Source organism: Hemitrygon akajei, chromosome 1, assembly GCF_048418815.1.
Source record: "Hemitrygon akajei chromosome 1, sHemAka1.3, whole genome shotgun sequence".
NCBI classification, from domain to species: Eukaryota; Metazoa; Chordata; class Chondrichthyes; order Myliobatiformes; family Dasyatidae; genus Hemitrygon; species Hemitrygon akajei.
In genome coordinates, this window is record NC_133124.1 from 214,772,052 (window position 1) to 214,786,720 (window position 14,669).

Sequence of the window (14,669 nt, forward strand, 5' to 3'; positions counted from 1 at the left end):
CAGCATCCATGGAAAAGAGTATAGTCGATGTTTCAGGCTGAGACCCTTCATCAGCTCGAAAGGGAGATTTAAACTTTTTCAGGCTTGGCATCCCTGGAAGAGACTTTGTAGTGTAGTAGTCCAATCACAAATAAGAGAAAATCTGCAGATGCTGGAATCCAATTCAGGCCGAAATGTCAACTGTTTACTCTTTTCCATGGATGCTGCCTGACCTGCTGAGTTCATAGAAACATAGAAAGCCTACAGCAGAATATAAGCCCTGTGCCAAACATATCCTTACCTTAGAATTTACCTAGGGTTACTTATAGCCCTTAATTTTTCTAAGCTCCATGTATCTATCCAGGAGTCTCTTAAACAACCCCATTGTATCCGCCTCCACCACTGTCGCCAGCAGCCCATTCCACGCATTCACCACTCTCTGCGTGAAAAAGCTTACCCCTGACATCTCTGTACCTACTTCCAAGCACCTTAAAACTATGCCCTCTTGTGCTAGCCATTTCAGCCCTGGGGAAAAAACCTCTGACTATCCACACAATCGATGCCTCTCATCATCTTATACACCTCCATCAGGTCACCTCTCATCCTCTGTTGCTCCAAGGAGAAAAGGCCGAGTTCACTCAACCTATTCTCATAAAGGCATGCCCCCAGACCAGGCAACATCCTTGTAAATCTCCTCTGCACCCTTTCTATGGCTCCCACATCCTTCCTATAATGAGGCGACCAGAACTGAGCACAGTACTCCAAGTGGGGTCTGACCAGGGGCCTATATTGCTGCAACATTACCGCTCGGTTCCTAAACTCAATCCCATGATTGATGAAGGCCAATGCACCATATGTCTTCTTAACCACAGAGTCAACCTGCACAGCTGCTTGAGTGTCTTATGGACTCGGACCCCAAGATCCTCCACATGGCCAAGAGTCTTACCATTAATACTATATTCTGCCATTATATTTGACCTACCAAAAAGAACCACCTCACACTTATCTGGGTTGAATTCCATCTGCCACTTCTCAGCCCAGTTTTGCATCCTATAGGTGTCTCTGTAACCTCTGACAGCCCTCCACACTATCCATAACAACCCAACTGTTAAATTAACTGTGTCATCAGTTAATTTACTAACCCATCGCTCCACTTCCTCATCCAGTTCCTCCAGCATTTTGTGCATGTTGCTTGGATTTCCAGCATCTGCAGATTTTCCCTTGTTTGTTTTAAAGAGTAGCTTTATTTGTCATGTGTAATCGAGGCATGTAGTGAAATGCGTCACTTGCGTCAAATCAGCCTGCAAATGTCGCCGTGCTTACAGCGGCAGTGTAGCATGCACAGAACTGACTAACCCTAACTGTGTGTGTGTCTTTGGAATGTGGGAGGAAAAGCACACGGCTGCGGGTAGAACACAGTCTTTCCAGACAGCAGCTGGGTTACTGGCGCTGTAGTGGTGGTGTGCTAACTGCTACACCACCGTGCTGCCTCTGATAATACCAAAGCTGCTCGTACTGTTTTCAGTGAGTAATATGTTCTAGGTGATGTCTATAAATGTATAAGCCCAGAGAGGTGTGAGGTACAATAGATAGCAAAGAAAAGGACTGGTAATTTTAAGGATCTTCAGAAGCTAGGATATAAAGTATATGTCCACAGCTCACAGAATCAGAATTATTATCACTGACATATATTGTGAAATTTGTTGTTTTGTGACAGCAGTACATAAATTTAAATTACAATAAGAAAAATATAAAGATAGCAACATAGTGAGGTAGTGTTTATAGCTCATGGACTGTTCAGAAACTGTTCCTGAAATGCTGAGTGTGGGTCTTCAGGATCCTGCATCACCTCCTGGATGGTAGTAATGAGAAGGGGACATGTCCTGTACCTTTAGGGCCCTCAGTGATGGATGTCACCTCCTTGAGGCTCTGCCTTTTGATGCTGATAAAGAGAAGTGAGAGAGGAAGCCCTCATGCCTGAGGCATAATGCAACCGATGTGTATGGGGGTTACTTCCACTTGTGGGGAATTGTAGCAGTGAGATTGGCCAGCGTTGGGTTTATACAGAAGAAGGATGTGTGAGGGGAGATTTAATGAAGGTATTTAAAATCCTGGGAGGCTTTTATGGTATATAAAATCAAGGGAACAGTAATCGGCAATTTTCCCTCGGATGGTACAGTAATTAGGAGATTAGTTTTATGTTAATTGTGAGAAGGGAGTAGGTGAGAGAAGACTCAGTGAAGAACTGGAATTTGTTCTTTGAAGTGATCCTGCAAATGAAAGGGTTAACTTATGAGGAGCATTTGAAGGCTCTGGGCCTGTACTCACTGGAGTTCAGAAGACTGAGGAGGATCTCCGAGAAACCTACTGAATATTGAAAGGCCTAGATAGAATGGATGTGGAGGGGATGTTTCCTATAGTAGGAGAGTCTAGGACTAGAGGGTGTAACCTCAGAAAAGAACATTCCTTTAGAACAGATGAGAAGGAATTTCTTTAGCCAGAAGGTGGTCACCATTTTCTGACTTCATTAAATTTCTGCACAGTCCATGAACAATAATGCTGTATTTATTTTAAAATTTATTATTGTAACTTATAATATTTTTCTTGGCATTGCACTATACTGCTACCGCAGAACAACAGATTTCATTTCAAATGTCAGTGATAACAAACTGACTAAAGTTGATCCTTTCATTAAGAGCCAAGATTTTGGAATTGGGATGAACCTGTTGTGGATCTTTTTCCAGCATGGTTATGATGGGCTGAATGGTATTATTCTGTGCCACAAATAATCTTTACACTCGAGAAATCACATCCTTCCAGACAGAACTGTATGCAGCTGGCTGATGTAGTATTTAGTCTAGAATGACACACCCTGTTCATGTATTCAGTGTTTTAGCCAGTAAAGTTAAGTATATTGTCTGCTGACTTTGCTACCTTATCTATCTCTTCTCTTTGCCAAATCAAATACAGAGAAGTAAACATAAAAGCAGAATTCTTCCTGCTGGGAAAAACTCTGCAGGTTAGGCACAACATTGGAAATGTGGGACCCGTGAGCCAGTGCCACCCAATTACACCCATGTGACCAATTAACCTACTAACCCATACGTCTTTGGAATGTGGGAGGAAACCCATGCATTCACAGGGAGAATCTCACAGAGAGCGGCGGAATTGAACCTGCTGTAATAGCATTGCACTCACCGCAATGCTACCATGCTTTCCCTGCGTGTTAACGTTATGGGTTTGCAGATCTATTATCAGAAATTCAAAGTACAAAGTACTACACTGCTCCAAAGAGCGCTTTAAGAGGTCATCTTGCCCTTGGCCATTAGGCTCTATAATGAGTCAACCTATAGCCGGGGAAGTGATGACTCCCTCCTGTTAGACTGTTTTCTTTAAATTCTTACTTCTAATATTTGTATATTTGCACTTGTAATGCTACTGTGACAATGTAGTTTCTATTGAGGTCGATAAAGTAGCTATCACCATATACAATGCTGAGATTTGTTTTGTGAGCATACACACCAGAACCAAGAAATACAGTAAAATCAGTTAATGACTTCACCCAACAAACAACCAATGTGCAAAAGACAACAAACTGCAAATAGAAAAAGATAATTAATAAATAAGCAATAAGTATTGAGAACGAGAGATGTTGAGTCCTTGGAAGTGAGGTTGTGGGAAGAGTTCAATGTTGGGGTGTGTGAAGCTATCCCCTCTGTTCAAGAGGGGTAATGACGGTTTGTGAACCTGGTGGTGTGAGTCCTGAGGCTCCTGATGTGCTCAGTGGTGGGGAGGGCTTTACCTGTGATGGACTGGGCTGTATCCATGACTTTTTGTAGGACTTTGTGGGGGGAGTGGGGTGCGGTCAGTGATGGTGCTACAGAGTTTCTGTTGGTGATGTTGTTTCCCATCCATTGTTCACAGTTGTTATTGATCGTCTGTGAGAAGCTGCTGATTCATCAGCTGGGGTTGGTGGATGTTCATCAACAGATTTCCTATCTGCATTTAACCTGTCTGTGAATGGTTCTTAATCTGTTGAGTGCGCCTGAGGATTTTGGTTTTGTACTTGAAATGTTGCATCTTATCAGATTCTATCCGGGTTCAAAGATTAGCTTTGTTTTTCACAGGTATAGTGAAACAGACTGTGAAGTGTGTTGTTTATGTCAGTGACTAAGACAGTCCAAGGATGTACTGGGGCAGGAGCACCTCTGGGGAAAGCCACGCAGTCAATGGGGAGAACATACCAACTCCTTACAAACCAAACTCCTACCCGCTACATTGCCGTGCTGTCTGTGCTACGCACAACATAAACAGTGGGTAGATTGGTGAGGAGGAATCTCTCATGTCAGTCTCTTTGGTGGCACTGTTCACCAGGAAGATCAGTGATGATGCTCCAGAGTTACCTTTGGTGATGAGTGCTGATCCCACCCAGTGCATGGTTTCCTATGGTAATCATTTTTGGGGGGGATTGCTGATTGGGGTTGGTAGATGTTAACCAACAAATTTCCCCATCTGTATTTAACCTGAGATCCCAAGGACCACACCCTCTTAACTCGACATGGAAGCTGGAAATCCAGAGCAACACACACAAAGTGCTGGAGGAATTCAGCAGGTTCAGGCAGCACCTGTGGAGGGGAATAACCACTCAACCTTCAACAGGACTGCAAAGTCCAGAATGTTGGAGGAGGGGAAAGAGTTCAAGCTTGCAGGTAATAGGTGAAACCAGGTGAGGGAGGAGGTGGGTGAGTGAGGGAGATGGAATGAAGTGAAAAGCTGGGATGTGATGGGCAGAAGAGGTCAAGGGCTGAAGAAGAAGGAATTGTGATAGGGGAGGACATCTAAAGAAGGTTCTCAGCCCAAACTCTTGGCTTTTTATTCCATTCCATAGATGCTGCCTCACTTGCGCAGTTCCTTCAGCTTTTTGTGTGTGTTACGCTCTTAAATACACTGCCAGTCTTGATGAGACTGGTCTACCAATTATACAGGGTATACTCTGGGTCACGACTTGGAACAGTTGCCTGACCAGTGCTCCTGCTGCGTTTTAATGTAGCAGACGACAAACTGAGTGACTTGCTAGGCCATTTCAGAGCGCATTTAAAAGCCGTTGCTAAGGGTATGAACTTGTTATGTAGGCCAGACTAGACAAGTAGACTTGAGCCCACTGCACTTTATGCCGTATCCTCCCACAGTCCAAAGGCATACAGAGTAGCATTAGTAAGTTAGCATGCTACGTTGATGCTGAAAGCATGGCGGACAGCCCAGCACGACCCTGAGACTGTTAGGTCATTCACGCATTTCACTCTGTGAGAAATAAAGCTCATCTCTAATCTTAATCTTTGAGACTAAATGAGTTAATGTGGGAGTATCTCCGTGTGTTTTCTGTGTAATAACAAGGTAGTGAGACACGTCCAGCAGGTCAGACTAATAAAGAAAATCTGAGCTTTAATGGCAGTTCTGATACAGACCAGAAGAATGAGTTACCTAAAGCTGGAGAATTTGGTGTTGATTTTGGAAGGCTGTAAATACAGGCTCGATAGTGCTGCCACAGTCATAAATCTGTCCAAACTCACCATCCCCTATGAGGGGAAGCCTTTTTAAGCATGGTACCCAGTGCTCACCCTAGAGAGGTGAGAGTAGAACATAGGACCAAGTGGAAATAGTTTAACATCTTATTTTGTCTCCCGTGTAAGGCTGCAGCGCAAAGCACTAAGATTCATGTTCGTGTTGTTTTTTCTTTCAGGCGGCTGACCTTTGTGAAATGTGTAAGAAGTTTCTCGGGGAGATTGTCACTATGCTGAAGGAAAAGGCTGTGCAGGTACTGTACCCTTGACTGTCACACTTCCAACTCATTCTGGCCAGAATCTGGAGACAGCCAGTATTTTGGCTGAACATCGATAGCTGTCATTTAAAATGTTCAGCCAACTCTTAGAGTTGCCAACAAACCTTTCAAAGGAGCAACAATAGTGTGGCAATCTGGCGAATGCTGGTACTCAATGAGTGTAACTTTGCTGCCTCCTCTGCTCATTTACCATCTCATACTTTGCTAGAACAAGTGTTAAAGGAGCTCGGGATCTACAGAAGCCCATCCTCACCATTGTGTGTACTGGCATAGCATAGCAGTGTACATACCTCCTGTACTTAATGAAGTGGCTACTGAGTGTATGTTCGTGGTCTGATGTTGTTCCTCACCCCATTCACTTCCAGGTTCGATGCATTGTGCATTCAGAGATGGTCTTTTGCACACCACTGTTGTAACATGTAGTTATTTGAATTACTGTTGTCTTTCTGGCAGCTTGAACCAGTCTGACTTCTCTCGTTAACAGAGCATTTTTGCCCACAGAACTGCCACACTGGATGTTTTCCACAGTCTCTGTAAACACTAGAGACTGTTGTGCATGAACATCCCAGGAGATCAGCAGTTTCTGAAATACTCACACCACCCTGTCTGGCACACGTAACCATTCCACGGTCAAAATCACATTTCTTCCCCATTCTGATGTTTGGTCTGAACATCTTGACCATGCCGGCATGTTTTTATGCATTGTGTTGCTGCCACGGGATTGGCTGATTAGATATTTGCATTAATGAGCAGATGACCTAATAAAGTAGCCACTGAGAGAACATGTGAAAGTACAGAGTGTTAGCACCCATCTGGGTATCTGCCCCTTCAAGGGAAATGAGGATAAAGGGGGTGGGGGGGAATCCATCATCCATTGTCAGAACACCAATTAACAATCAAAGTACTTAAATGTTTAGGGTTGGAAAAGAGTCCCCAAATTACCTTAACTCTTGGTAGTGTTAAAGTCGAATCTGAATAAAACTCGAGGAGACCAGTTTCTTATAGTTAACACAGTTTATTGCGCACCCTCCTGCAGGAGTCTGAGACCTAGTTGTCAAAGGGGAGGCATGTAAGTACTGCCACCATCCAACAAGTGGGCCCCCTCTCTCCAGTTACAGCCGTATATTTATACATAGTAAGCCCCATACCTTACTGTTGCAAGCTGTCATTTGAACTGGTACATCCACTAAGTCTGTTGGTGCGAAACGTAGTTACAGATAAGAGAGTCTGCTAGATCAAGGCTTAATTACAGATGGATGTGCTTTCCAGTCCTCATCAGTTATTCCCTTTGCTAGACCCTGATTTAATTACAGATGAATGTTCATTCCTGTCCTTATCGGTAAGTCCTCCTTTCCCTACTCAAACGAGGGTACAATATACAATGTTATCAAACCCTCAGTGTCTCTCTGCAAAGGAGAACTAGAATAAGCAGGTTTTAGCTAACTGCCGAAAACAGAGCTTACTTCAGTTCAAAGATTCCTATTCAGTCCCAATTATTCTTTTAGCCAGAGGTTACATAGGTTCAAAATGACTTTTTTATATCCCCAATTTCTCATAATGTAACCTTTTTTGGGAGAGATAATGGATTCTGGTGTTATGCCTTTTAACTCCTGTTCATTCTCCTTAAGTGAATAAGAGGTGATGTCACCATGAAGAGACTTCAGTGTAGGCAATCATTCCAGTCGATGCAGTGCTCTGTTAACCCACGGTATTCCAGAGTGCTATTGTTGACTGACCTAAAAGTAGACCCTGAGTGATGGACAGGATTCTTTCCATTCTGTTCCATGTAAACACTCAAACTAGGCGAGGCAAATAAATCCCAGCTACTGTTCAAGTTTGTTGTCATTCAGCCATAGAATACAGTATGTGTACTGCCAAATGAAACAATGTTCCTCCAAAGAGCAAACACGAGGAAATCTGCAGATGCTGGAAATTCAAACAACAACACACACAAAATGCTGGTGGAACACAGCAGGCCAGGCAGCATCTATTTAAGCAATAAAGAGATCCAGAGCAGGCAGAAGACCAGAGCAGGGTGTCCATGAAGAGGAGGAGGGTTGAAGATGGGAGAAGGGGTCATCGGTGGGGGTAGGAGAGTCCTTGCTGCCTGGCCTGCTGTGTTCCACCAGTATTTTGTGTGTGTTGTTTCAATGTTCCTCCAAGGCAGGGTGTACAACATAGTACATGTAACTCACACTCAACACATAGTAATATTACCCCAAATAATAAAATATATTCCAGAAGATTGACTTTTAGCATAAGGTGTATTGATGGCACTAACTTAAAAAGTAAACAGTGTAATGAAGGCTATTGGCTTTTCATGTGTGATGGCAGTGAGTTCAGTAGTCTGTCAGCCTGGGAGAAGAAGCTCTTTTCCTGTCCTGACAGTCGTTGTCCTAATGCTACAGTACTTCGTGCCTGATGGTAGGGGTTTCAAAGGATTTGTGTGATGGATAGGAGAGATCCCCAACAATGCTAAGGGCCCTGCACTTCTGATAAACAGCACAATATTGGTTTCGACAGGTTAAGTTGCACCCGTATCTGTCCCTAATTCCTCTGACACTCTGTGGATCTTCCTGGACTTGTTGAAGTATGGAGGGAGTTGAGCAGAGAATTCTCCATCACGGATTGAGATGCTGGGATCTGGGATTTGAGATTTGGGTCATTCGGACCATGGTGTTTCTCGTTTATGCATTGCCTGTGTGCCCTGTGGTTACCGTTCACTCGGTTCCTATCTATTTTTCAGGATGCTGTGAAAGATGCTTTACACAAAGGATGCTCACTGATCCCAATAAAATCATTTGCAGACCAGTGTAATGAGTATGTTGATGCATACCTTCCCCTGGCATTTCAATTCATCGAGAGCGAACTGGTGAGTAACAGTGGATGATGCAGAGTGCTCGTGACCATCCCACACTTCTATAAATAGCAATTCACAGTCGTCATCATGAGTTGAGATAATTCGCTCCATAGATGCTGTCTGACCTGCTGAGTTCCTCAGGCATTTTGTGTGTGACTCCAGCGTTCAGCATTTAATTGTCTGTATTTCTGCTTTCGTCCAGCACTTCATTCAATAGCAAGCAACGGTGACCTTCACTTCAGGTTTCACTGTTGCCATAAAAAGGCTGGAAATGGAACTTGTAACTGTTCTGGTTCTCATCCATGGGTCTGTGAAATTGGATACTTTTTGCCAATTTTTAGCAACCGCCAAAACTGGTTCTGCTTTAGAGCCAGGTTCTTCTCTTCCTGATGTTGCAACGTGCAGCTACCCAAGCTTAAAAATAGCTTTTTTTTTTGTTTTGAACGATAGATTATCTTGTGTCTGCAATTCAAAGTAACACATACAAAACACTGGAGGACTCAGCAAGTCAGGCAGCATCTATAGAGAGGAATAAAGAGTTGACATTTCCGGCTAAGACCATTGATCAGGTTTGCAGTTCAATGTTGTTGCCTCCTTGGCCAACGTTCCTTGCTTCATTGCTAGTGTTCAACACTAAAACGAAAAGGGCATCTGTTCCTCAATTTAGTGCTGAGAAGCTTCAAATGTTACTATCTCACTTTCCAATTTCAAGGGAATGCAGATGCTGGAATCAGGAGCAACACTAAATCTGCGGGTGGAAGTCAGCAGGTCTTGTTGTGCCTATACGATGAAAGGAATTGTGGCTGTTTTGGGTTAAACCTGCATTAGCTCCTGATGTTGAAACAGTGATGATTCCTTTCCTCTTGTAGATGCTCCTGAACCTGCTGAGTTTCTCCAGCAGATTGTTTATTGCTTCAGTTTTTGATCATTCCATATAATGAATTTGGATGGGACTTGACAACAACCATTAAAAATCTCTAAAACTGTGAAGGAAAAGTTTTTAAAGTTCAAAGTAAATTTTTTATCAAAGTACATTTATGTCACCATGTACAGCTCTGTGATTCATTTCTTTGTGGGCATACTCAATAAATCTACAGCATAATAATCATAACAGAACCAATGAAACACCTCACCAACTTGGCGTTCAACCAGTGCAGAAAAGACAAGACTGTGCAAATAAAAAAGAAAAAATAATAATAAGTAATTAAGCAATAAATATCCAGAACAAATGAAATATCCAGACCTTGAAGGTGAGTCTATTGGATGTGGGAATATTTCAATGATGGAGCAAATGAAGTTGATTGATGTTATCCCCTTTGGTTCAAGAGCCTGATGGTTGAAGGGTAGTAACTGTTCCTGAACCTGGCAGTGTGAGTCCTGAGGCTGAAGAGTGTTGCGGTCAATTCTGGTCTCCGTATTTGAGGAAAAATATACTGGCTTTGGAGATGGTGCAGAGGATGTTCACCAGGTTCATCCTAGAGGTGAGGGCATTAGGATGAGGAGAGAATGAGTTGCTAGAATTCAGAAGAATGAGAGGGGATTTTATAGAAACGTATAAAATTATGAAAGTGATAATTAAGATCGAGGTAAGAAATTTTTTCAACTAGTAACTAGAAGACATAGGCTCGAGATTCGGAGGAATAAATTTAGGACAGAGATGAGGAGAAACTGCTTTTCCCACAGAGTAGTGAATCTGAGAGTCTTTGCCCAGGGAAAAGCTGCACAGGTTACCTCATGAAATATATTTTTAAAATGCAGATTTTTGCATAACAGGGGAACTAAAGATTATGGGGAAAGGGCAAGTAAGTGGAGCTGAGTACACAGCCAGATCAGCTGCGATCTTATTTTATTTAATGACAGAGCAGGCTCGATGGGCCAGATGGTCTACTCCTGATCCTAGTTCTTGGGTCCTTATGAAAGGATGGCATTACACTTGTACACAGTTCAGGCCACCTGAAATCCATGCAAGCTTGTGAGACAGACCAAGAAGGAAGACTGGTTAGGAAGAAAAGTTGTGTCGACTTACCTGCATGTGTTCACTGTTTTCAAAATTTACTGAACCCAAACTGACCATTTGGCCATGGGGAAGGATCTCAAACTGAAATGTTGACTGTCCACCTCCCCTCCCTCCTCAGATACTGCTGACCTGCTTTCTTCCAGCAGCTTGTATTTTTGCAGGTCAGCAAGAGATTGTGAGAAGTTTCTGCCGCAGTTTGCTCCGTGCTTACTTTGTGTCTTGGTCTCTGGCAGAAACCAGAGGTGGTGTGCTCCGCTCTGGGACTGTGCAAGTCTCTGTCACGGTTTCCCCAGCAGGAAGTGCGCTCCAACGCCATCCCTGAGCAGCAACCAAGCCTGGCCCACCTGCTTCCATCTCGACTGTATCCTGCAAGCCGGATACCTCAGCAGGTAAGATGAAGTTTAATCAAATGAATTGGGATTGAATTCAACTCTTGAGGAAATGAATGAGATTATCCAGGCTTCCACCACTTGGTTGTCATAATGGAAGGGTTTACTTCACTTCGGACCATCTGGGGGAGAGGCGCAGAGTGCGAGAGGGACTAGCAGTTCTGATTGAGGCACAGATGTTTTGAGTTAAAGGTTTGCTCCCAAGATTTGAGCAAGTAATCTAGGCTGCTACTTCAGTGTGGCACTAGCAAATTATGCCCAGGAAGAAGCTGAGAACAATTTTCATTGATTGCCCGTGCCTGCACATGATATCATTCATATGCCTATCTAAGAGCCTCTTAAACACCTATCATACTTGCCTCCACTGCCACCCCTACTGGTGCATTCCAGGCACCCACACTTAGCCTTTATAATTTTAAAAAAAAGCTTGTCCCGTACATTACCTTGAACTTGCCCTCTCTCTCTCTCCTTAAATGCATCCCTTTAGTATTTGATTTTTCAATGCCTGGGGAAAAGATACCGGGTGCCTTCTCTATCTTTGCCCCTCGCAATCACAATCTTGCACATTTCTGTTAGGTCTCCCCTCAGCTTCCACTGCCGCAGAGAAAAATCCCAAGTTTGTCCAGCCTCTCCTTATAGCATGTGCCCTCTAACCTAGCATCCTGGTGAATCTCTTCTGCAGCTTCTCCAAAAACGTCACATCCTTCCTAGAATTGGGCAACCAGGATTGAATGTAATATTCTGGATGCGGGCTAGCTGGAGTTTTAAGGCTATAATATAACTTCCCGGCTCTTGAAGTGAATGCCCTGACTAATAAAGGCAAGCGTGCTATGCGCCTTCTTTAGCACCCTATCAACCTGGGTAGCCACTTTCAGGGAGCCTTGGACTTACACCCCAACGTCACTCTCTGCATCAGCACTGTTGCCATTAACAGTATGCCATCCCTGTATACCATCAACATATACTCGCTGTTCTCTGTGGCAATCTTTCACAATAATTGCTAACTATCTCTTTAAGAGCATTATAATTTACACTTGGACCTTGCTATATATAACTTTTTACAGTACTGTAGAGGTCTGTCTGCTCCGTACCAATGAGGGTCGAACTTCCCAATTAGCACCCACTACTTTCACAAGCTTGTGAGTGTTTGTTTATCATTATTCGATTGTTAGATCTAGTCTTTGCTGGCAAGTCCAATGTTAGTTACTCCTCGTTGACCTAGATGTCAGTTAGGAACCAACCACATCGCCACGGATTTGACCACAATTTCCTAACAGATGTCAGTAATAATGGATGGGGTTTTACAATAACATGGTCACAGCTACTGATGCTAACACTCGGGCTTAATTACTGGAATTTTAATACCTCCCCTCTTGCACTGGTAACTTGACTCTGTCTTTGGATCTGATCTCTGTGATACCTCATCCCCCGTGACTGGAGGATCTGAGCAGGGTATAACTTAGCAATGCTGTATCCTCCCAGCCTCTCACTTCATCCTCCTACCCACCTTCCCCCTCACCGGATCTCACCTATCACCCCCCTAGCTTCTTACTTCATCCCTCTTTCCCCCAAACCGTCCACTTGGGCCCTCACCTGGCTTCACCTATCATCCGCCAGCTGGTACTCCTTCTCCTTCAACCCTCCCCCAGCCCTGAAGAAGGGTTTAGGCCCAAAACTTTGCATGTTTATTTCCCTGCATAGATGTCGTCTCACCTGCTGACAATCCCGAGTTGTGTTTGTTGCTCTGGATTTCCAGCATTGCAGAATCTCTTAATTCTTTGTTCCTTGTCCAAACATAATCTAATTTTTTTTTTTTTACAGTTTACTGGAATTCAAAGGTTTCAAAGGTACATTTAATGTCAGAGAAATGTATACAATACACATCCTGAAATCAACACGTACAAACAAGCTGGGGGAACATCCTGAAATAGGTGTCTCTGTTTCACAGTGAGACGGGAGACATAACAAACAACTCACTGGTTTACGGTGTTAAAAGTCCTTTGCGCCACTTTTTCCGAGCTCTGTGCCCAAAGATCTCGGGTCTCTGGGCACGCAGCCTTAGATCTTCCATCTGCCATGACAAACCGACCTCCTGTCCGGACACCGACCTTCGATTTGCCCGTCCCCAGAGCCACGAAATCTTGACCCTCCGAAGGCGAGCTAGGCTCTTAGGCTGAGCCCTTGGCGTGCCGAATAATGGCCAGTTGTGAAACCCGAGAACAGGTCCCAGTCCCGCAAAGGACTGTAGTCGGCGTGTAACTCCAGATCAGCGTCTTCAAAAGAACCCTGAAAGAGAAAAGATGGAAATAGAGCTGTTTCTGAAGATGCAAGCAAAGGAGTCGCCGTTAGGCATCATTAATCCTCCTAAGCTCCTCCTCCCTCTCTTGCTATTAATACTGTAACACGTCAAAAAGTTTACTTAAAAAAACTGCAACCCTGCCTCATAGTTCCTTCGTTGGTCAGAGATTGAGTTCAAAAGCCTTGAGGTTATCTTGCAGCCTTTAAATTTCTAGATAGATCACATTTGGGAGTACTGTGTTGTGGTCAGATACGGAAGCTTTAGAGAGGGTGAGATGAGATTTACCAGGATGCTACTTGGATTAAAGAGCGTATTTTAAGAGAATAGGTTAAGTATGTTAGAGCTTTTCTCATTGGAGCAAAGGAGGATGGGAGGACATGCATAAGATGATAAAGAGGCATAGATAGTGAACAGCCACAATCTTTTTCCCAGGGTAACAATAACAAGAAGACATAATTTTAATTGAATAGAGGGAAGTATAGGGGAAATATCAGAGGTAGATTTTTTTTACTCTAGAGAGTTAAGTGCATGGAACGCAACTGTTGTGGGTGATGGTAGAGGCAGGTAAGTAGGGGCATTTAAGTGACTCTTGGCCATATGGATGAATGAAAAACGGAGGGCTATGTGGGAGGGAAGGGTTAATTTATTGTGGAATAGGTTAAAATGTTGGCACATCTGTGCTGTACTGTTCTGTTCTATAAAATGGGAGAAGTGGTTGGTCACTGGGCCCTCGAGCCCACCCTCCTAGCCACTGTGATGTGGCATCTCAACCGTCCTTCTGCCTTCGCAGATGCTGCCAAACCCATTAGTTCCTCCAGCAGTTTGTTTTTTTTTAAATAGAAATCCTTGGCTCTATGGTAATGGCAAAACATTTTGGGATCTGATGTTCCATGTTGTCCTGGAATATCTGGTTGGTTGAATTATTTATTTATTTATTGATTGATTGAGATACAGCACAGAGTAGGCCCTTCCAGCCCTTCGAGCTGTGCTGCCTAGCAACTCCGGATTTCACCCTACCCTAAGCACAGGACAATTTACAACGATCAATTAACCTAACAACCAGTACGTCTTTCGAATTTGGGAGGAAACCGGAGCGCCTGGAGGAAATCTGCACAGTCACAGGGAGAATGGCAGGAGTTTAACCCATTCACTGGTACTGTAAAGCATTGTTCTAACCACTGTGCCACCCCAATTTTGAGCTGCTAAATCTATTCTAAGTCTACCTGATGTGAACAATAAGAGTAATGTAGACGCCATTGAAAGTTGCCCTCAATGTGAGGATGAGA

The 14,669-nt window shown here is 43.6% G+C and overlaps 1 protein-coding gene across 7 annotated transcripts in view; it reads left to right on the top strand.

The window, feature by feature from the left end:
- Window positions 1-14,669, top strand: part of LOC140735476 (prosaposin-like) — a 99,705-nt gene that overhangs the window by 64,158 nt on the left and 20,878 nt on the right. For 6 of the 7 annotated variants that reach the window (XM_073060599.1, XM_073060610.1, XM_073060620.1 and 3 more), the window contains exons 6-8: window positions 5,720-5,794; window positions 8,565-8,690; window positions 10,929-11,084. In XM_073060599.1, coding sequence (XP_072916700.1) covers window positions 5,720-5,794; window positions 8,565-8,690; window positions 10,929-11,084 — 357 coding nt within the window. Of the gene's footprint in view, window positions 1-5,719; window positions 5,795-8,564; window positions 8,691-10,928; window positions 11,085-12,905; window positions 12,932-14,669 lie in introns of all 7 variants that reach the window. The other variant, XM_073060588.1, reaches the window with a different exon arrangement.